Source organism: Staurois parvus, unplaced genomic scaffold (assembly GCF_062004578.1).
Source record: "Staurois parvus isolate SC_StPar_1 unplaced genomic scaffold, SC_StPar_1.0 ptg000159l, whole genome shotgun sequence".
Classification (NCBI taxonomy): Eukaryota; Metazoa; Chordata; class Amphibia; order Anura; family Ranidae; genus Staurois; species Staurois parvus.
Window position 1 is genome coordinate 6,520,353 of NW_028317955.1, and position 24,098 is coordinate 6,544,450.

The 24,098-nt window shown below is 43.9% G+C and overlaps 2 protein-coding genes across 4 annotated transcripts in view; one reads left to right on the top strand and one right to left on the bottom strand.

The window, feature by feature from the left end:
- The window catches only part of CSTF3 (cleavage stimulation factor subunit 3), a 101,594-nt gene extending 98,806 nt beyond the window's left edge, over positions 1 to 2,788 (top strand). Inside the window, exon 21 of the mRNA XM_089675879.1 lies at positions 1,830 to 2,788. Within this exon, the coding sequence (XP_089532005.1) occupies positions 1,830 to 2,032 (203 nt within the window). The 3' untranslated portion in view covers positions 2,033 to 2,788. The remainder of the gene's footprint in view (positions 1 to 1,829) is intronic.
- A 13,378-nt stretch (positions 2,789 to 16,166) lies between these two features.
- Positions 16,167 to 24,098, bottom strand: part of TCP11L1 (t-complex 11 like 1) — a 60,474-nt gene continuing 52,542 nt past the window's right edge. For all 3 annotated transcript variants that reach the window (XM_089675881.1, XM_089675880.1, XM_089675882.1), the window contains exons 9-10: positions 22,740 to 22,912; positions 16,167 to 22,164 (exon numbers count right to left, since the gene is read on the bottom strand). In XM_089675881.1, coding sequence (XP_089532007.1) covers positions 21,950 to 22,164; positions 22,740 to 22,912 — 388 coding nt within the window. In that variant the 3' untranslated portion in view covers positions 16,167 to 21,949. The remainder of the gene's footprint in view (positions 22,165 to 22,739; positions 22,913 to 24,098) is intronic.

Genomic DNA, 24,098 nt, shown 5'->3' on the forward strand with positions numbered 1-24,098 from the left:
GAACATTATGTGCAGACCGTTGGTGATGTCAGGGGCCACCCTTCCAATCTGGATTCAATAAACCGCAAAGAATAAAAACAGGTTGGTTGGTATATGATTGTATAGCCATTATACGTACAGTATATTTAGAGATGATTGTTGCTATTTCATGTTTCGTTGAGTTTAATAATTGTGTGCTGTTGTTATCTCTTCATATAGATGTTATTTTCATTTATCTTGTAACTAGTAACTCATTATTGGGTATTTTTCTGGTTGCTTATGAATGTCAGTTATACCTTGGTCTAAGGCTGAGCAAGGCATCATGAGTTGCAGTGCCCATATACAGTACATTAATGATCCTTTAATGAACATGTGATGCCAGTAAGGCAGACACAATTGTAAGGAAACTACAAAACAGTGGAAGTATGTTTGGGCACAAACCTTTTTTTTTTTTTTTTGAAGCACTGGGGGGACCCAGATGGCTTCTGGGGGGTCAATCCCCACCTCTAGGATGTTGGACATTAAAGTGATATTAAAGGTTTTTTTGTTTTTTTTTTAATAACAACCATGTCATACTCACCTGCTGTGTGAAGTGGTTTTGCTCAGAGAAGTGGTTTTGCTCAGTGCTCCTGGCTCCTCCACCTTGAGCGGCACCCCCAATAGCAAGCTGCATAGAATGGAATTTGAATGAGAATTGTGCAGCAAAAACTATTCCGTATCATTCTTGTATGGAAGGAAGTATGGAGCCTGCAGTTTCTGATTTCTCCCTGGCTGTCATTTTGATCCAGATCATTACTTTCTGAGTCACTGACCACAAACATGTAGAGGAGTTCTGACATTAGTCTGCTTCTCTGCATTTTTATTCCTGGACAGTGTCTTAGTAGTACCAATGCCAGAGACAGCCAGGCATCTAACATTTTCTGAAGGAAGCATGAAATGGCAGCCCCTATATTTCCCTTTGATGGTTTATGTAGTAATCTGACATGGAAAGAAGGTGCCTCTAAGTGTGGTATTTTATTAACATACAAAGATACAATTCCACTTACAGAAGTCAAAACATGACAGGCTCATCATAGTAAATTCGACCAATGTTCCTGGTGGTAAGGGTTCAGGGCCGTCCAGCGGCAACGTGACCCCTGGAATTTTATCTTTGTATGTTAATAAACTGCCAATACTACACTTAGGCTACATTCACACTAGCCTTGTTAGCAAGCGGCAGACAGGCGTGTAGGAAGCGTTTTTACCGTTTCCCAAATGCCTGGGAAAATTCTGCACATTGCAGCACATAGTGCTGTTCAAACGGGAGCGTTAGCGTCGTGTTGCGTCGCATCACGGCAAAATGGACGCCTCTGGTCGAGTCAGGAGGAGTTGAAACCTCCTATTCAAGTCTATGGTGCCGCTCTGCAAACGCCCAGCCGGCGTTTGCGGTGCGGTTGCGAGGCGTTTGCGGAGCGGTAACACCATTCATACTTCATTATAGGTGTTTGTGGGGCGTTTTTAATGCTTAGCAATTGCTGCTAAACCGCACATGCGGCGTTAGCACATCGTTTAAAACGCTCCGCAAATGCCAGACCAATGCTTGTCAAACACTATAGGGGCGTTTGGCAAGAGTTGGAAAAACAGTCAAGTGTGAACGAGCCCTTAGAGGCGCCTTCTTTCCATGCCTTTTTACACTAGAGCTTTGCTTCCAACTCTGAAGAGCTGCCTCAGTGTCTGTTTGTCTTCCCTATCTTTGATATCCATTCTGGTACTCCCCTAGTGGCTCCGGTTCCAGCAAGACCACCCGATGGACTATACACTATGTAGTAATCTGTAATTCTGATATATTTAAAGGAAATCTTTCTTTCTAGCTGTTGAAGAAGCTGTTAGAGTCATTACTGGGGGTCAGGCGGAACTGCTGCAGGAGACCAACGGACCAGTTGAAGTGAACACCTTGATTAATAAATCCCTCAAAAGACCCAATGAAGATTCTGATGATGATGAAGAGAAGGGTGCTGTAGTGCCTCCTGTTCATGACATCTATAGAGCTCGGCAGCAGAAGAGGATTCGGTGAAGCTGTGAAAAATTCATAAGATGCCTGAAAGAGACAGACTTGTCAACCAATGGATTTCTCTGCCTCGTACCTTCTGCTTTAAACATTTTGTTAACAGCGTCTTGGAAATGAGTGGATATCGGTGCCTGTGAAAAATTAATTCCTGCAGGAAGGACAAAGTCTTCAATTGTACATTCTTCATTTCTTCATGCTTGTTTTGGTGTACAGAGAAGACTCGGTGAGCTTCAGCATTTTATTTTCAAAAACTGGATGGCTTAAACAGCAAATGTTTGTGTTTTTTTTAAAACTGAAAACAATAGCCTGATTCCCCAAGCGGCCTCAGCTTGTTTTATTTGTGGCAGGGTACCAGCATTTATTTTTTTTTTTTTTTAATTTTCAGCTTGGACTGTATTACATTCCTGCACACTAGAGGGCACCGCAGCCTTTTATCTCGGTTGGGTTTTATTTCAATGAATCAGCTGCTATTTTAACTCAACACTGTAAGATAGAAAGGAGATATCACTATGATAAAACATTTCGTTCTGTACCACTTGGACCCCTCCAAATTTGTGAAACCCACTGTTCATTTCCAGATCTTCTTTGTATTGTGCTAGTGTTGACTGTACTGCACTGCTGAGGACCCCGGGGAATTTTTGAAAAAGATAAAATGGTTTAAAGTGTGAGTCCAGTTTTTTTTTTAAACTGTTATTTGACTGCCTGTCAGTCAGCTGTAGTTTTTTTTTTTCCATACAATAAATAAAAGGAAATTGAATAAAACTGAATGTGAGAGTTAACTTTGTGGACCTGCTTTGGGTGTGAAAAGCTTAGTTATTTTGTGCACGGCTGTTTACATGTGATCCTGTTACAGTGCACAGTACTGCCTGCACCAAAATACCTACCAAGGACCTTAAAGCAAGTCACATACTGCTTCCAACTTTCATTTCTTAGAGGGAACCCTTCAGAATAGAAAAATATAAAAGATGATGTTATGCCAAATAAATAGATAAAAATGTCACGCTTTAAATTTTGCACACCTGTGGAAAAGCGACAAACTACAGTACATTAAATTATCCATAGGCGCTACTTTAACCCCTTGATGCCGATCGCACGCAAATATGCAACCTCTCGGCGTCTGGGCCTTGACAGCGAGCGGCTGCATATTTGCGTGCAGTTAGAAAATACATATGTGCTGAGAGCGCATGCCTTGCGTGCTCCAAGCACATATGTCCCTGACTCCCAGAAAGGTTCTGATCTCCCCTTTCGATTGGGACCTTTTCCGATCATGTGACCGCCATGACAGCAAATCAGCTCATGACCCTAAAACCCCACCCCACCTCCCGGCTTCTGAAACTCTTAAAGGGCCGGGAGGCGCTGGCGCCAAGGGGTTAAAAGGCTTTCAATTTAAAGTTACACAGGAGGTCCGGGACTAGAATTATTGATCTTGCTTTCATATTCATGGTCATATCTCACATGTGTGGTGCGGTCCCTGTTTACAAATGTGTGCGGGACCGTCATTCATGTTGTTAAAGAATCTGTCAGGGCAATATAACAGAGACATATGCAGTACACCTGTGCAATACATGCCCATATACTGCATGTTTATCCACTTAAAAAGCTGCAAGTACAGAAAAAATAACTGATAATCTGTCAGAAACCCAGTGTGCTCCTGACTTCCTGTTTGGGCTGACAACACAGTGGGGGAAATTTACTAAAACTGGTGCACTCAGAATCTGGTGCAGCTATGCATGGTAGCCAATCAGCTTCAAACGTCAGCTTGTTCAATTAGGCTTTGGCAATAAAACCTGGAAGCTGATTGTTTTTTATTTTGCAGAGTTGCACCAGATTTTGCATTCTCCGATCTTAGTTAATAACCCCCAAAGCCTTTGCTGGTCTAAAATTAGAAGCGTCATTTTCAACCGTTTGCTGGACTACAGAACTCCACCTACCCAAGCTAAGCCCCCCAACCTATCCCTCTCCACATGAATACATTGATTTATTTCCCAGTAAAACTGCTGCCTTGACTATGAAAAAGCCTGCCTACACACTGGGGAAAATTCACTAAAACAGGAGCACTCTGAACAAGCTGAAGTTAGAAGCTGATTGGCTACTATGCACAGCTACACCAGATTCTATTAGGCTTTGGCAACAAAACCTGGAAGCTGATTGGATTCTCTGCAGAGCTGCAGCTGATTTTGCACTTTCCAGTTTTAGTAAATTCCCCCCATTGTTTGTATGAAAAGTGCTCGGGGAAATGTGGTCCTGAAGGTATGCCTACATTAACCACTTCCCAACCGCCCTATAGCAGAAGTACTGCTACAGGGCGGCAGGGTTGCGCAAAATCACATATGTATACATAATTTTGTATTTCTGGATAGGGGGGCGCGCGCCGCCCTACCCGTGCCACCATTGGCAGGTACGGCTGTCGGTCACCGGGTCTCGGTCAAGGAACACGAGAGGTCTGTATGTAAATAATACAGGTCTCTCCCCTGCCAGCACCAGCATGCTGCTTTGTATTGCTCTGCGTAGCTTTATTTGTGGGAAAAAAGGACATAAATTTCACCTCCTCTGTGGATCTGGCTTTTAGACATCAATCAGAGGTCCCCTTTAAGGGTTAGCTTTGATGGGGTCTGGTCAGAAATCTCCCTCCTCTGGTCTGGGATGATCACTTGGGGTCATAGGGGGGTTTAAATGCACTTCTTCAGTCCAGGGAACATCAGCAGCAGGATCATATTATTTTCTCGTTCCCTCCATTCCACACCAGTCTGTATTCTACCCTATAAAAGATGAGACCTCTGGCTGATTTATATGACATATGCGCATTAAGATTGCGCTTCTGGTGAGTGTGCAATCTTACTATTTATCGCATGTCACCGGAGTATTTTCTTCTCACACTGGGATTGTAACGTTACTCATCTGGATACATCCATTTTGAACTACTGATATTAGTACCATTTTTTGGTATATAGTCCCTTATTTGGGAAACATAACAACTTTTGCACTTTATTTGGACGTTTTTTCCTATACAGATCATGTTTATTGGTGTAACCATTTAATTGCTTAAGTCATCACTTCACCTTGGGTTGTCAACATAGATAACCCTGAAGGGAATGTTTTTTTCTTACAAAAGTGGAGTTACTCTTTAAAAAATATGTATAAACATGGCCCAACTTACTCTCAAACCCCTCTCCTTCTCAATCATGTCCCAGCACTCTTTTTTTTTTTTCTCTTACCTTGTACCTTTAGCAAGAGACAGCTTTGATTACTCCTTGGGGTGTCACACCAGGCTTGTAAAATGTTTGCAGATGCAGGGGAAGCTGCTGGGAGCTTGGTTTCTATTAACAACTTGCCCTCCAGGATTTACCCCCCCCCCCCCCCCTGACCAGGCCATTTTCACTTCACCTTGGGTTGTCACCTTTTATTTTATTTATTGGTAGTGACATTTACGTCCTGGTTTTATACTGCTTTTACCATATTGCAGTTGTGCGTTTACTGTTTACATATTGAATTTTATTGCTTTTAGCGCTGCACTTTCTATTTTATTGTTTATTGAGAAGGTTTGTGATCCTTTTTTAGTGCAGTAGCTGCCGTTTGTAAGCTCTCGCTGAGTCCCAACTTTTTTTTTTTAGGGTTATCTATGTACATTGCAAGGATTCTAACGAATGTTGTTGCAGATTCCTACCTTCTGTTATTCAGAAGAAATAGCTGTTTGTCTGTGTTCATGTGCTGAATTGTATGCACTGTGCAAGTGCAAAGGAGGAGGTTAAGTGGAGGAGACGGGATGTGTCCGGGTTGTCGAGGTTGACAGGGATGTTGAAATCCCCAAGGATGATGGTGGGTAGCTCAGAGGAGAGGAAGATGGGTAGCCAGGAGGAAAAGTCATCCAGGAAGCAGGATATGGATCCAGGAGGCCGGTATATCACAGCAATCTTCAGGGGAGTTGGGGAGAATAGTCGGACGCAGTGGGCCTCGAAGGAGGAGAAGGATAGGGAGGGGGGGTTTGGGAGGACTCGGAAGGTGCTCTGCGGTGACAGGAGCAGACCAACCCCACCACCTTTACAACCGTTAGGCCTGGATGAATGGGTCCAGGTGAGACCTCCGTAGGATGAATCTGTACAGTGAATTATCATGAGTGAATTATCAATCATCTGCTGCACCTGCAGGGCTCTAATGAGGAAATTGGCATGGTCTGCATCCCTTTAGACATGATTTCCCTTTGGGAGTATCTCACACAAAATTTTTGTTGCAGGGGATGCCAGAAATGTGGCTTGTATCTTAGTTCAGTTGACTGGGAAAATCAGTAAGCCGATCACTCAAGCAGGAAAAGGCCATTTTCAGGGGGCAGGACACTTTGTGTTTTGTACACCTGTGTACAAAACACCTGAAGGTAGCCATATTGCATTGTATTTTACAGAAAATTACAGTGCTGCAGACTGAAAAGGAAAGGTAATTTTTAATAACATTCAATTACAATAGGACTTGAGTCACAAATGTATACACTATATATTATTTTTTTTGATTTGCTAATTCTTGTTTACATGAAAGTGGAGTTACCCTTAAACTGCAGTAGAGAAAAGTAAAGTGCCTGCCTTTTCTGTCTGTCTGTGGTGTCTGAATCACAGTAATCGATGAAAACAATTACAAATCTATGAACAGGAAACGTACGTATATATTTCAGCTGTACATTTCGCTGTTTGTCTGGATTTCACCCTTACGTTATTTGCAGTAAAGATAACAGAGGAAGTGCACACATACCAATCATTCCTGCCATTGTACACATATGACTTGCAATGTTCTTCTCTAGGAACAAGTTACTGAATATAAGTGACATAGTGTACTCAATGTACAATATGTGTAGCTGAACATGATCTTGATTAACTTTTAAAGTTATAATTAAAGGAGAAGATGAAAGAAGTTCAATTATTAATATAGAGACGTATTTATTATGGCCTTCTCAGTAGGTTTCCCAGTTGCTGTGCAGACATATTGGTGGCACCTAGGAATCTGTGATGACGTGGTTTAATCACTGCAGGCTGCACAGGTCAGTGGTCTTAAGCTTTTTATCCCTGACATTTTCCAAAGGGACAGAACACTTCCCCATACAGAATGGTTTGGCTCCTCCTGGTCCTGCTGCTGTTCTACCATTTGATCAACAGCTGCATTTATTATGATGAGGAACAAATGGCGGATAAAAGAGCAGAAAGAGGGAGGACTAAAGAGGGGGTAGGACCCACTGAGAACTTCTTGTAATTAAATAATTTAATCAGTTTTCCTAGACAGCAGCGCTCCTTCATCACCTTCCACTAATGCTGAACGATCACAAAAATAGGCCTGTTGGAGCAGTGTGTTTTCTTGATTCTGCACTGCAAGGCGGGCTTGCCAGCCCAAACTATTTTGTTTTGTTTTGAGAGGCAAAGGGTTAGAATGCTTGTCCAATGGAGTTTCAGGAGCATGCAGCCCCTCTGTGGCCCCCCCATTAGGTGAAGGGTCTTTCGGTTCCCTTAGACACGCTGTGAGCTGTCCTGGAGTCGTTCATTTCCCATGTGGCCTTCTCCACCGGTGGTGGACCCTCCCATCTCTGGGCTTATCAAGGCCACAGTGATCCCGGTGGAAGAATCCCCCTTCTTTAAAGATCCTGCGAGGACCACAGAGCGAAGGCAGCGGCCCATACTATGTTCACTGTCGCCGGAGTCGGATCGGCACTTAGCCCAGTTTTGACTATGGTCCTGGTGTCCCAGACACTGACTGAATGGGCCAAGGTTCCGTGACAAGCCTTAACCTCTAGTCAGATGCCACAGGTATATGTGGAACTAGTGGACCAACTGGTCCAGGAAATAAAGTACATTTTGTGAGGCATCCCTTGATGTAGCTTCACTTCTCTCTAAACTGTCCATCTCAGCTTTTGTTCTCAAGGGGGTTCTTTGGCTCAAGTGTTGGTGCTGGATGACATTATCAAAAACCTTATGGGTGGCAAGAGTACCTTCCTCCCTCAAGCCAAGAAGGGAAAGGAACCACGTCAGAAGCCCAGTTGGTTGTTCATGGTGCATAAGCACATTTTCGTTCCCCTGGCTCCTCAGCCAAGGCTTCCAAACCCTTCAAGGCTCCACGGGTGGTGCCAGGCACCCTTGGCCCCCGAAGTCTTCTAAGCCTGCAGAGAAGTCCTCCTCAGCATAAAGGTTTACCCCCACCCTTTTTCACAGTGAGGGGGGGGGTCAACTTTGCAGGTTCCCAGGGCTGTGAACCTCCCTTATTTATTAAAAGTGGGTCCGCAAAATAATTCTCTCCAGTCATAAGAGTTTCATTCCTTTCCACGGGACCGATTCTTTCCTTCCAATTTGTGGCTTTTGACAGTGTGCCTACAGGGCTGTGCATGATCTGTTCCTCCACTGCCTGATTGTCCCCAGTGCCCGAGTTGGTGCAGTTTGAGGGTTTTTACTCCAATCTGTTCACAGTTCTCAAGACGAATGAATTACGCTCGATCCTGGACCTCAAAGCCCTGAATATCTACTGGGGGGTTCACAAGTTCAAGATGGAATTCATTTGCTCTGTGGTAGCCTCCCTCCACTAAGGGGACTTTCTGGCCTCCACAGACATCGAGGACGTCTACCTGCACATTCCCATTTGCGAGGAGCATCGGCGCTACCTACGCTTTGCTATCGGGGATGCGCATTATCAATTTGCAGTGCTGCCCTTTGGTCTGAGTTCTCTATAGAGTTGGTGTTCACATCTTCTGATGCTAGCTTTGGCCGCAAAGTTTTGCAGGTGACTGTTTAGGACTCTTGGGCATCCCTTGGGGTGGTTCGGAGTGTTGGCATGTTGACCTTTCTTTTTCTCCATTGGTTGGATTGCCCACCCCCAATTGCAGCACTGCTTAGGGACATCCCTGTTTGTTTATGGATAAAGAAGAAGCAGCTGTGTCAGTCAATGTACGTAAGAGAAAACAGGAATGTGTTACCATAAAATCCCTTTCTCTAAGTTCATTGATGGACACCGTATCCACCCCTCTATGGAGTTTCTCCTTTGACACTGTTTATGATTGACTGGAGGCCTGTAGCAGAGAGGGGGTTTAATGCATAGTGTTCTACTCCTGTAGGTGGGACTATGGAATCCTGTTTGGCCATGGATAAAGAAGAAGCAGTTGTGTCCATCAGTGAACTCAGAGAAAGGGATTCTATGGTGAGTAACAAAAAATCCTGTTTTTTACGATCCTTTTTTTTTCCCCCACTGTTTTTTTTTTTTATACACACTTGCTTTTCTCCTATAGCAAGGAGAGAAATATGCAATGTATCTTACTCCATGGAGAAAGCTGATCACTGTGATAGTCCCTGATTAGCTATCACATTGATCAGGAATTGGGACTCCCGGTTCCTGATCTATAGTATGAGCCACAGAGTACTCCTTGAGAGCCCGGTCTCTGTACTGGAAGCATGTTGTGTGTCACATGCCCAGCACAAACACAGGTACACATATATGTAGCCTCATGGAAAAAGACCCACCTCAGTCAATTCAAGCTTTAAACCAAGAGTGAGGAAGAGTAACCCTGTCAGGTTCTTACTGCTATTTTGTTTTATTTTAGAGAGATTTCTCCTCACTTCCTCTCTTGTTAAGAATGGTTTCAGCATATCAGAAGTGAGGGAAATTCAGCAAAAGGCACACAGGCAAAATGTAAAAATCTGACGGTGGTAGATAGAGGCCAAAGCCATCCTCCTACTCTACAAAAGGGAAACTTTATTTCTGTCTGCATTGCTGTTGTATAGTTCCCCTCACTTCCTATCTGGTAAAACATCAGCAGGACATAAAGTGAGAGAGTAAATCTCTCTAATGGATAGTTGGAAAGACTTGACATGGGTTCTAAACCTTCTAAAATTAAGAAAAAAACACCTTGGCTTCACGTACTTTTCAAGTTTGACACTGAAATGCTTTTAATCTTTTATGGCTTTCTATGGCCCTATTGGGGAGATTCCTGTAATTGGTGACCACTGTTAAGGGGGACAGAAGGGCATAGAAAACTCCCCATTGGGGACAGATAGCTATAAATGCCCAAAAAGAGTCCTTACCAATGTTCATGCAATCCACAAAAGAAAATAAATAGTACAGTTTCAAAAGACTTCTGCTCCTTTAATATAAAGCAGCAGATATAGTATAGGGGGGAGATCACAGACGGAGGGCACAGTCACAAATGGGGTGCAGTTTTCTGCGTGTGTTTAACCACTTGCCTACCAGGCACTTATACCCCCTTCTTTACCAGGCCAATTTTCAGCTTTCAGCGCTGCCGCACTTTGATTGACAATTGCGCGGTCATGCAACATTGTACCCATATGAAATTTTGATCATTTTTTTCTCACAAATAGAGCTTTCTTTTGGTGGTATTTAATCGCCACTGGGCCCTTTACTTTTTGCGCTATAACTAAAAAAAGTGCAAAAAACTTGAAAAAAAAAAAAGTTTATTTGTTTCTTTTATAAAATTTTTCAAACAGGTATTTTTTCTCCTTCTCCGATGTGCATTGATGAGGCAGCAGTGATGGGCACTGATAGGCGGCACTGATGGGCACTGATAGGCAGCACTAAAGGGCACTGATAGGCAGTACTAATGAGGTGGCACGGATAGGCGGCACTGATAGACAGCACTAATTAGGGGTCACGGATAGGCGGCACTGATAGATGACACTGATTATGGGTACTGATAGACGGCACTGACTGGCATCACTGCTGGGCACTGACTGGCGGCACTGACTGGCACAACCCCTGGGCACTGACTGGTGGCACTGACTGGCAGCACTGCTGGGCTGCACTGGTGGGTGGCACTGGTGGGCGGCACTGGTGGGTGGGCACAGGTGGGTGGCACTGCTGGGCACATGTAGGTGGCACTGCAGAGGGGCACAGGTGGGTGCACTGCTGGGCACAGGTGGGCGGAGCTAGTGGGCGCACTCCTGGGCGGAACTTGCGGGTGGCACTGCTGGGCACCGATCATCAGGGCACTGATCATCAGTGCCCTGATGATCGGTGCCGATCCCCGCTCTGACAACTGCCGGTTCTCGGCAGTACTTTCCTCACGATCTGACAGCGTGAGGAAAGTGCAGCCGAGAACCGGCACTTGCATTTCCCTGTGATCAGCGTGTCATTGGACACCGCTGATCACGTGGTAAAAGGCTGCTGTGATTGGCCTTTTACCACATCACGTGATCAGCTGTGTCCGTAGGACACAGCGATCACGGAGATCGCCGGGTGCGCGCCCCCTGGGGCACGCAGGAGAGCGCGTTCTGGGAGGACGTCATATGACGTCCACCCAGAACTGGCCGGCCGCAGTGCAGCCGTCATTCGGCTATCTGCGGTCGGCAGCTGGTTAATTCTGGAGTGTGAAGATGCAGTTGAACACAGCAGTTTTAACTAAAGCAGGATAACCCAAGCAGAAGGAAGATACAACAAAGAACTCTACTGCACACTGGATGGACTGTAAACACCTTGAGAAACATCTCCTACAAGTCTGAGTCCCACTCTAGCTACCTTTTTAATATGCCACCTCTACTCCCCCTTTTCATATTACTATCCTGTGTTCCCAAAATCTCATCTCTTTACCCCTCTGCTCCACCTCAAAGCTTATACATCTCACCCTCACTGCTGATACTTTACTCACCTGCTGACCCAAACACCAGAAGGCACGTGCACTCATATACATCCCGCTCCCATCTTACTTTCCTCACCCTCCTTCTAACCGCTGAGGATATCTCCCCAAACTCTGGTCCTCCAGTATCTCACCCCACACCAGGCACCCTCTTTCCTCCAGGAATAGCTGCAATCCCCTCAATTTAATATCAGTCCCCGTGCTCCTAAAAACTACCCTCCCTTTTTCATGTGCACTCTGGAATACCCGCTCTGTCTGTAATAAGCTCACCTCTGTCCATGACCTTTTTGTCTCCCGCTCCCTTAACCTACTAGCAATTACAGAAACCTGGCTTCAAACAGCAGATTCTTCTTCTCCCGCAGCACTTTCCTATGGAGGCCTTCTCTGGACCCACTCACCCAGACCCAGTGGTCAGAAAGGAGGTGAGGTTGGTTTGCTTCTATCCCCACTGAGCACCTTTCAAGTCCTCCCTAACCTTCCCACTCTATCCTTCTCTTCTTTCAAGACTCACTGCATTCGGCTGTTCTCCCATTTCTCTTAGGATTGCAGTGATCTATCGGCCTCCCAGACCGATGTCCCGCTTTCTTGATGATTCCTCGCCTGGCTACCCTACTTTCTCTCCTCTGAACTACCCACGATCATTCTTGGAGATTTTAACATCCCCATTAATGTCAACAACCCGGCTACATCCCAACTCTTCAACATAACCTCATCTTTTGCCTTAACACAATGGACACAGTCCTCCATTCACTCTGATGGGAATACATTAGACCTTGTTTTCTCCCATTGTTGCACTCCCTACGGCCTCACAAACACCCCCTTTCCTCTCTCTCTCTCTGATCACAATCTCATCACCTTCACAGTGTCCTCATCTTCAAACACCTATCCCTCCAAGCAGCAAACAATTACCCACAGAAACCTTCACAACTTGAACCCTGCTATTTTCCACTCTACAACTGACCAACTCTGACAGAATCTCTCCCCTGTCCTGCCCTGACCTGGCCTCTGCTGTCTACAACAGCTCACTTTCATCCACATTAGACTCACTTGCTCCTCTAACAACACGAAGCATCATGCCCCGACCATTACAACCTTGGCAGACTGACGACACCAGAAATCTTAAACAACATAGTCGTGCATTGGAGCGATTGTGGCGTAAAACCAAATCTCACCAAGTTTTCACCCTATATAAATCTGCTTCTTTAACATACAGTACCTCCCTTCATGCTGCCAAACAAGCCTACTTTGTCACTCTCATCAATAGCTTGTCCTCCAGTCCTCGTCGTCTCTTCTCCACTTTAACTCTCTACTTTCTCCACCTCCACCCAGTACCTCACTCACTGCTTACGAGATTGCAAATCATTTCAAAAACAAGATTGATGCAATTCGTAGGGGCATCGCCACTGCACAGACATCTATCCCACTTAGCATCCCTTATACTAAACCTCCCTTAACACTTTCCTCTTTTGACCTTGTTACTACCGAAGAGGTCACTAAGGTTTTCTCAGAAGCCCGTCTCACTACCTGCCCCCCTGGATCCTGTCCCCTCACAACTACTACGGTCACCCTCTTCTTCCATCCTATGCTCCCTCACTCACATCTTCAATCTCTCCCTAAACGGTGCCTTCCCCTTCCCACTAAAGCATGCACACATCACGCCTATACTTAAAAAGCCCTCCCTGGACCCCACCAACCTGAACTTAAGACCCATCTCCCTGCTCCCGTTTACCTCTAAACTCCTAGAACGTTTAGTATACAATCACCTGAGCGCCTACCTCACTGACAACAACCTTCTTGACCCTTTACAGTCTGGCTTTTGCTCACTACACTCCACTGAAACTGCCCTACTAAAACTCACTAATGATCTACTAACTGCTAAAACGAATGGCCACTACTCCGCACTCTTACTACTTGACCTCTCTGCGGCTTTTGATATGGTTGACCATCCCCTCCTCCTCAAAAAACTCCACTCTCTTGGCCTCAGAGACTCTGCTCTCTCCTGGTTCTCCTCCTACCTATAGCAGCGCTCCTTCAGTGTTCCCTATAACGCTGCCTCCTCCTCTTCACTCCCTCTTTCTGTAGGGGTCCCTCAAGGTTCTGTCCTTGGACCCCTACTCTTCTCCAGCTACACCTCCTCCCTTGGTCACTTGATAAACTCCCATGGCTTTAAGTACCATCTCTATGCTGATGACACACAAATCTATCTTTCTACTCCTCACCTCACCCCTTCAGTCTCCTCTCGCATTACTAACCTACTAAGCGACATATCGGCATGGATGTCACTCCACTTCCTCAAACTAAATCTTTCCAAAACTGAGCTCTTAGTATTCCCCCCAGCCCGTGCCCCCTCCCATGACTTTTCCATCAAGATCAATAACACAATCATCAGTTCCCCCCTCATGCCAGGGTGCTAGGTGTAATCCTAGACTCCCATCTGTCCTTTCACCCCCAAATCCAATCGCTGTCCAAATCTTACTGACTTCACCTCCGCAACATCTCCAAGATACGCCCGTTCCTAACCTAGGAAACCACTAAGCAACTTATTCACTCCCTTGTTATATCTCGCCTTGACTATTGTAACTCCCTCCTCATTGGCCTACCTCATCGCAGGCTATCCCCTCTTCAGTCTATCATGAATGCTGCTGCCCGACTCATCCACCTTTCTGTATCTGCCACCCCTCTCTGTCAATCCCTCCACTGGCTTCCCATTGCCCAACGGATAAAATTCAAAACATTAACAATACCATATAAAGCCATTTATAACTCTTCCCCAAATTACATCACCAATCTTGTCTCCAAATATCACCCAAATCGTACTCTCCGCTCCTCGCATGACCTCCTGCTCTCTAGCTCCCTTGTCTCCTCCTTACATGCTCATCTCCAGGACTTCTACAGAGCCTCCCCCATTCTCTGGAACTCTCTACCCCAATTTATCAGACTGTCGCCTACTCTACTCTCCTTTAGGCAATTTCTGAAAACCTACCTCTTCAGGGAAGCCTATCCTGCCCTCAGCTAATAATGGAATCTTCTACTCCTCCTACCAGTCCATCCCCCACAGTTACTACCTTTTTTACCACTAGCCCCTCCCTCTTAGATTGTAAGCTCCGAGGAGCAGGGCCCTCCTAACCCTCTTGTATTGAACTGTATTTTCTCCCATTACATTGTAAAGCGCTGAGCAAACTGTTGGCGCTATATAAATCCTTTATAATAATAGTAAGCTTACATATGTGATTTTCTCTTTCTCTTGCTGTCCGTTGAGAGTTATACTCAGAGCAACAAGGATTCTGACAGGAAACTGAAGGAAATCTAAACTAACAAAGTTAGGACACCATAAAAGAAGAACATCAGGACTTTTCAGATGCTACTAATTGTCATACATGTATAACATCATGTTTCTTAAAAATATCATTTTTTTTTTTGCAAATTATTAAAAAAAAAAGAATCTGTATAAAAAGTACAGAATTAGAGTATACTTACTGGTTAGAAAATTCCCACAGGGCAACTGACCTCAAGCACCCCACCACTCAGTAAAGTCGATTATGTGAAACTTAATTTTTCTTTACGGTAAGTGCTGATTCTACCAATGGGATAAGGGTGTTGTGCGACGCATTTCTCATACCGAAGCATCTGCTTTGTCAGGACACTTTGGAAAACATCTAGATATCTATGCTTGAGAGAGGGTGTTATCTTCCAGTTCTAGGCTTATTCAAAGAACTCAAACCTCCCCTTGCAGAGGGGAATTACACCTTTTCAACACAGGGAAGACTCAAAGAAATAAAGCACCACACATCAACCATATATTGTACAGTCTGCGTCAACTGGGTAATTAATCAAAATGATCTAAATTGTAGACAGGACTTAGAACAGCCACTAGTAACTACATAATTGTTCTACAGTCTATATGGAGACTTTCATATTTTGTGACCTGCTTTTAAACCCCAAAAGCAGGTCACAAAACGCAGTGCATTTCCCCTAATTGGAATGCATGGGTATGAACACCTATGCAAACTAATTCCTGTGTGGCGAAAAAAAAAAAAAAGGAAGGTGCCTGCACCTTTTTCATGTGGATGTGGTGCAATCTGGGCCATGCAACATGAATGGGCTCAAATTGCACCGCGCAGAGTCGCATGTGATTTTCCCAGGATTGTGGTGCGATTCCTGTGCAAATCACATGCAGTTCCACAGTGTAAACCAGGGCTCACATTGCTTTCTGCCTTCTTCAAAATGTACTTGTGTTAACTATTCAGTTGCCAGCCATCACCGTTGCATTGTTCCTGTGCTATTGTCATCAGGACAGGCAGAGACATGGGACACAGAGCAGGAGAAAGACAAATTGGTGTGCACAGTATCCAATCACCTTCTAGGTTTTATTGTCAGAGCAACAAGCTGAGGTTAGAAGCTGGTTACTATGCGCAGCCACACCAGATTCTGTTGTCACCAGTTTTAGTAAATCTCCCCCCAGAGTGTCTCTTTTACAACCAGTATTTTTTTCTCAGAAAGTAATATCTTTTAAACATACTAGATGCTCAAACATCGTACAGTAAAGGAGAAATGGTGCTTTATTCTGGATGGAATGTAGTGTGAGCACAGATAAGAGGATGGAGAAGTCATGCTCCATCAGTCTATAAACCGCGGTACCCTCCACATGTCAATTTCCAGTATTTTTTTTATTTTTAATTGCAGCTTCCCTTTAAAAACCTTATAGCAACAATACAAAAGAAACAAATACTCACAGGCCTCAAGGGTCTCTCATTTGGATTCAATACTACTTTGAATAGTTTTATATTTGTGTTAAAAAAAATAAGTACTTTAAAATAAATGTTAACATTTTCTGCAATAACTAATACAGTGGAAGAGTGACCTATACGTTGTTAAAAAGGCAGGTTTGATTTTTATATCAAGATTTGAAGCTTAGGTAGAGCATTCTAATATACTCTCTACTGCATGGAGCTGCTGCACATGCTCAATGAATAGGAGGCAACACAAGGACCTCTGCCAATGGCAGAATGATAGCAAGGATACGCCCTGCTGAAAGAAAGCTTTCCCACTTCCAGAATGTCATTGTATGCAGGTGCTTTACATGAAAATCAGGGAAATGCCACAAAACATTTTGCTGCAGATCTAGACTAGAACTTAGGTAGGCAGTATTTGTATATGGGATATATTCTTTATCATATTTGTTTTATATACTTTTTATATACTTTACAGGAGAATAAACTGAACACAAAACTGCTTTCTGTTCTCTGTTGGAACATTAAGAATTGGGACTCCTGTTTTATAGATATTTTCTGGATTGCTATGTGAATCTTGTATAGCAACTACTACTATATAGATATAGAGGAAGATAGGGCAGCACAGTGGCTAAATGGTTAGCACTTCCGCCTGGCAGCACTAGGGTCGTTGGTTCAAATCCCAACCATGGTACCACCTGCCTGGAATTTGCATGTTCTCCATGTACTCCGGATTCCTCCCACACTCCAAAGACATGCTGGCAGGTTAATTGGCTCCTGTCTAAATTGGCCCTAGTATGTGTATATATGAATGTGAGTTAGGAAACTTAACAGCCCTTGAGGGTTAGGGACTGATGCAAATATACAATAAATATATATGCAAAGCTCTGCGTAAATTGACGGTGCTATATAAGTACCTGAAATAAATAAATACAACTAGTAGGACTTACAGCATGGTCTCATTTCCTTTACAAGATTCAATATGGTCAGCAACAAATTTCACCCCATTGCAGCTAAGATGCCTATTGAAACAAGGGCAAGAAGACACTTCACTGTTATCTCCATATTGAAACTCACAGTTCCTCTATGTCATAATCTGAATTCAGCAATGACCTAAACACAAAAGCAATCTTATTCCGTGCCTGCTACTCTGTAACCAACATACTACTGTAAGGCCAGCCATACGCACTTGCATGGCCATTCTCGCAGTGAAATTAGATGTACATTCATTGTGTGTGAAAGGCGCAAAAACAATGTTATTAGACTATACCCTGTGATTTTGACTGTAATACCCCACATATGAATCGTACAGGAACCGCTGCGCAAATTCCTGTGCAATTCACATACGATTCATTGTGGTGCAGTTTAAGCCGATTCATTTTCAATGGGTTTAAATCGCACCGCATCACACCAAAGACATGCATGCACAAATTTTGGAGCTGCACTGCAACTGCATTTCATGGTTGTTTTCTGTAATTATTAATATTATTATAAAGGAGTTAGATAGTGCCAACAGTGTACTCAGCACTTTACAACATACAGGCAGACAGTACAATTACAATACAAATGAATACATTAGGGATCAGAGGGCTCTGCTCTTTAGAAGTTCTACCATGCAATATGATGTAGGTAAATGCACTGCATTTGTGCCCTGCATTTGGGGTGTCGTTAAGATTGCAATGACACCTGCTGCAGATCGCAAGGGCAGTGCAATTTTAATGTTGTGAGAGGGGAAATGCAACATTCTAGTGTGAACCTAGGCTAAATCATCGCTTTTTAAACAGAGAATACCCACTAGATGGAGTTAAGTATTGTAAGAAATTCCAATGCTCCATATAGTGGCCATATGCAATATTTCACACCTAAAATCAATCAAGAAGCACAGGATATAGACTATTAACATTTGGTTTTTGCCCCATTCACATGGAACAAATGTGGATGCATCCTTACTGGGTGAATGGGTATGCAAATTCTTTCTAAATCAACCCTGAAGATTTCTCTTTCAAGCCAGGGGCTGAAGAGAAGTTCAATAGATTCCTCCATCCGGAAAAAAAAAGATTTTTTTTTTTACCCGGACCTGAGTGTAGATTTTTGACCAGCACAGTCCAGAGCAGTGACCAAGCCAATGATGTATGTAAGCGGAGTCTATCTACTCTGCTCTTTGTAGTAGCTGGTCACCTGCATAGCTATTCTTCTAGCTGGACGCATAGAACAGAAGTTTGTCACTTTAATTTCCTCCGTATGAGACACAAGGACTTCTTTCATAAGGAATTGTGTATTTTCATTCTTACTGCATCCAATTTAGGATGGTTCCGACTGTATTATTTTCACTGTTCCAATTTGTGTTGGATGTTTTGGAATAAAATGTACAACTTTTTTTAGTCTGAAAAATAAAGAATGTATAATAAAAGTAGATTCCTCCATCCATGCTAAACAGTGTGGATGAGGGTATCTGCAGTGCTAGAGATTGTACGTGAAATTGTATGTACTGTTATGTGTAATACCAGACTAGTGACTGCATCTGATAAGTCTTTAAAAAGCTATAGAGCTGGGTGAAAAACTATCAGTCAAACTAAGAGTGCATCCTAAGTTCACTTTTGGAACATGCAACATGTTCCACCTGTATTTAGGGTTCCAGTTCCCGCAGCCTCTCCCTCTGATGCCGGCGACATTGTAACAGCGGGTGAAGGATTCTCTCCCTGCGCCTGCTGTCACAATTCAAAAACAGCGTGGCCCATACAGCCACATCATTCATTCACAAAATCCCATCAATGAATGACCTTGAACTACCATCATCCATTGTGGCTGATGGCTTGTAGTTCTGAATGAACTTCGAAGGCCGTGGTGAGCTCTCCCATAGTTCATTCACAAGCCCTGCAGCTTGTAAACAGCCAATACAAAGGTACAGCCTAAAAGCTGCAGGACTTGGCTGCAGAAGCCTGAGATTGCACCTCAGATCAGCTGATAATGGGTGCAATGCTTTCCAGGTTCTTGCAGGAAAAAAAAAATAATAAATGCAGTTGTTTTTCTGCAAAAATATGTGCATTTATAATTTTTTTTAAAAAGATGAACTTAACATTTACATCAACGTTTGTTGAGCTTGATGGTACCAACAAGTCCTCTCACAGCTTAAATTTCGAGCCATGTATGGCTGCCTAAACAGTGAGTTTTGGGCTTCCTTCTGGCATTAGACAGTGTTCACTGCCAGAGCCACAACAGCAAGGCATTAAAATAGGTGCACTTTTTTCCTGATGTAAATCACAATCAGAATTTCTTTCGCTCATATAGGAAATGAGAAAAAGCTTCCATTGTGCTCGTTTACATTTTCTTATCACTACACCCAAAAAACAATTGTTCCATTTTCTAATGATTAGTTGTGACAAATAGACAAGTTTTCCAAAAATGTAAATTTTCAAACAAAATTCTTCTGGTGTATGGACGGCTTAATGGAGCCCCAGTCCACATGTAAAACCAAACAAGGGTCCTTATGGTTCAACACTCTCCAAAATAAGAAAATTGTTTTGACTGGATATATATATTAAGACTAGCTTCACATTTTGTGAGTGTTGGGAAAGCTTGCAAAATTGTGCATATTCCTGACCCACAGACTAAACGGTGCCACGCAAGTTGAAGAGAAAAAAAAAAAGGCAGGGACTTCTTCCCCTGCATTTCAGTGGATAGGGTAGCCCACTGACATGAATGGGCTGCATTTATGCAGAATGCAGGTCGCACAAGTGTGAACCTAGCTTAACTCCTTTACGCCGGATAGTTCCGGCGTGAAGAGGAGTCCCTGCGCCGGGAGGGGGGGGTGGGACGGGGCGTGGCTTAGTGTCATGTGGCCGCCGTGACGTCACGACCGGTCACATAATCGGGAAAGGTCCTGATCGAAAGAGCGGACTGGGACCTTTCCATGAGTACCTCACGTGTGCTGGGAGCGCGCAGGGCACGCGTTCTCACCACATATGTTTTTTGCTACATGAACGCAAATGTGCGGCCGCTCGGCGTCTAGGCCCAGATGCCGGGAGGCCACACATTTGCGTGCGGCCGGCGTGAGGGTTAAGATTTGTTACAGTGTAATCTGTCAGCATGCTGTTACACATGGGGGGCAGAACGTGCTATAAGCGGTTTCCTATTATATTAGCATAGAGGTTTATGGCTGCAGGGAGAAGGAAGCATGACCAGACACCAGTTAATGTTAAAGCCTCATATGACGCTTACTTTCACTTGTAATAGTTAGTTTGGGCCAAGTTGCCAAAACAAAATCAAGTAGAGCTGAGGGCTGCTCAGCCATCAAAGGAGGCTTTGTATTTTTATTAATGAATACAAGGCTTTCTCTGCTTGAGGACGGAAGTGGAGATTGTGACATCATCCGCCCACCTCTCCACCTCAGCCAGTCATAAGAAGCCTTGTATTCATTGATAAACACACAGGGCTCTTTATGAATGGCTAAGCAGCGCTCAGCCCTCCTCAATTTTGTTCTATCAGTAGATGGGAAGTCCTTGTACCACTTCTGGCACATGGTGCTACATACTGTACGTAGCTAATGCTACATCCAATTTATACAGTAAAGATATTTCATTTGGGACAGGTTAGCCTCAACAAACTATTTAGGGTAAAAGTAAATCTAGAGTTAGGCTTTAAGGGAACAACAGTGATTAAAGAAAGCTTTCATGTCTGCTGCCCAATAGCACATAACATGTAGATTAGCAGATTTATGGTTCATGTTTACAGCCAAATTCACAATTTTCTGACCAAAACACCAAACAGGAATGTTGAGCAGCTGAACTGCACCTATTTCAAGAGACAAGTTAGCCACAAAAACACTATGAAGCATAGGGGTTTATTTACTAAAGCTGGAGAGTGCAAAATCAGACTCACTTCTGCATAGAAACCAATCAGCTTCCAGGTTTCATTGCCAAAGCTGCATTGAACAAGCTGAGGTTAGAAGCTGATTGGTTTCTATGCAGAAGGGAGTCTGATTTTGCACTCTCCAGCTTTAGTAAATAAACCCCATTGTGTCAGTTAGTCATGAGCTAAGGTTCAGGCCAAACCTGCGGGAAACTGTCACATGATAGCAGGCCACTAGCTCAGTCATTGTCCATGTGGTCATATTAGGTCAATGCTGTCACCAATATCCCCATCCCTTTGTTACATACAGTTACAGGGTGGGGAATTCACCAACCCCAGGTGAGTGGAGCGGCAGCCTGCTATCATGACAGTTTCCCACAGTTCAGCCCAGACCTTAGCTTATCACCAGTGGTAATACATAGTCTTCCTGAGATCCGTGGAATCTCTGTCCTTATAGGCATTAGTCAGAATAATAAATTCCCACTATGGAACCCGTATGCTTTTCCAGATCCAGACAGTTAAACTTCCCAGTTGGGAAGGTCATCTCTCCTGACTTTTACCAGTAGTGAATTTTCCTGTAGACATGAATTAAATATTTATTTGGTATTCCTAATATCCTGTGTGGGGGATTAATGTGTTTGCTGTCGGCCAGCATTGCGTCTTGTACACTGAAAGCTATTTAATGCAAAGCAGAGGTGGTGGTAAGTCGTCTTCTTCTCGGTCAATATATCAATTGCAAACTCAAGGCTGTGTGTCTTGTTTGTTCAGGATTTTGCTCAGGACGGAGTCATAGTAAGGACTGAACACCATTTTGTTATAGTTGACAAGGCGTACAAATTTCACAGCCAGTTCTTCTAGTTCTTTCTGTATGGGGCCGAGGCCACCAGGCAGGGCAGGGCTGGATCTCTGGTTAGCAGTGGATAGGTAGCTCAATAAAAATGAATGAATCCTGGATTCTGAAAGAAACAAAATTATATTATAAATATGGGGATATGACTCTCAGATCACAAGATGCCAAAACACATCTGAAACACTGATGTATATGGTAACTATCCACCCCATGGAGGCATCTAATTTTTTCTCCCAAAGTTCAAATCAAGCCAAGCTTTTTTTTTTGGTGCTTGCTCTATATAACATATGATTGAGTAGAACCTCCATTTGGTTTTTTCCATCATTTCTGTAGCCATTGGGAAGATTTTCTGTCACTGTCTTTGTGGTCGCTGAGACAGGAAGAAAGCAAAATCTCTCTGATGGGGGTACAGGCAGTAATAAGAGCAGTTTTTAGAGTACAGTAGGGAAGACGGCCAATGATTGTCAAGATTATATTGCAATCTAGAAGTGCATAGACTTTTCAAGTGTACCCAGAAGCTTTGCTAGCATTGTACACATACTGAACAGATTCCTTTTTAAACCATTCCATCCTATGCCATAGAAAGAGCAACAGGACATGCAAAGCATTCTGCCAATTCTGGGACAAACTAACAAAAGAAATCATGTATTTATTCTGATGATTGTTAAACAAAAATATTACCTATTAATCGATATATCTGATTGGATGGAGATGAGGCAGTCCGAATTTGTCCTTTAAGAGATTCCTCTCTCTCTGGAGAGAAGGGAGTGGATCCATGCTGACTCAGGCACCTGGCAACTTCCACACAGATCTTCTCACTGAGTGTGGTGAGAGCATCGTCTGTACTCACACCTCTGAGCAGAGAAAAATACGCTTGTTAATAATTTAGCACACCCCTTAAAGAGCTGCTGCTGAATTAAGTCCTATTTTCCCCTTGCAGCACACACAGCCAGGCACAAAGCATTTTACAACATTCTTCCTCTGGCTCAAAGAACAGTCTCGGGGTTTCTTTTTGTGTTTTTATTGGTGAACATGGATAGCGATAGGTAGCATTGGAAACCCAGGAACTGTAAAAATTTGAACAACTTGAGGACTACTTATCTTCTGGCTGCTCTGCACAAATCCTGAATGTCTTGCACAACTCTCGGCTGTATGGCACAACATCTTGGCTTTACTGCACAACTTCTGGTTGCATGATCCCAACAAAATCCCACAGAATCTGCGGCTGTCTGTGACCTGTACTTTCACCAAAGTACCTTACTGTTACCCTTGCAAAACTGGAGTACTGTGCTAACTCACCCAGCAAGATCATCAGTTGCCTCCTGGCTCCTCCTAATAATGGAGATGTAGACTCACACCACCACTGGATAACTTGGTCTCTGTCCCAGAGCTTCCTCCCAGCTCTATACCATAATAATGGAGATGTAGACTCACACCACCACTGGATAACTTGGTCTCTGTCCCAGAGCTTCCTCCCAGCTCTATACCATAATAATGGAGATGTAGACTCACACCACCACTGGATAACTTGGTCTCTGTCCCAGAGCTTCCTCCCAGCTCTATACCATAATAATGGAGATGTAGACTCACACCACCACTGGATAACTTGGTCTCTGTCCCAGAGCTTCCTCCCAGCTCTATACCATAATAATGGAGATGTAGACTCACACCACCACTGGATAACTTGGTCTCTGTCCCAGAGCTTCCTCCCAGCTCTATACCATGAGCTCTCTCCTGGCCCCACTGGATTCTTGGGCTAGCTTTGCGAATAGGCCCCCAAGCTAACTAAGACCTTGGTGTCTTCAGGCTGGCTTTCTTCCAAGGCTTCTGCTCAGGAGGACAAGGCCCCTTAACAGGGGTCTCCTCCAGCAGGCTAGACTCAGGAACACTGACACACACACACACTATTTATGAGCCCCCTACCACCATCTTCTGGGCACACCTCCCCATGGATTGGCTGAATATTCAGGCTGCAAACTCTGTCCTCCCTGCCACAATGTTACAGCTCTCTCTTGAAGACAGGGGAATTAGCAGAGCAGC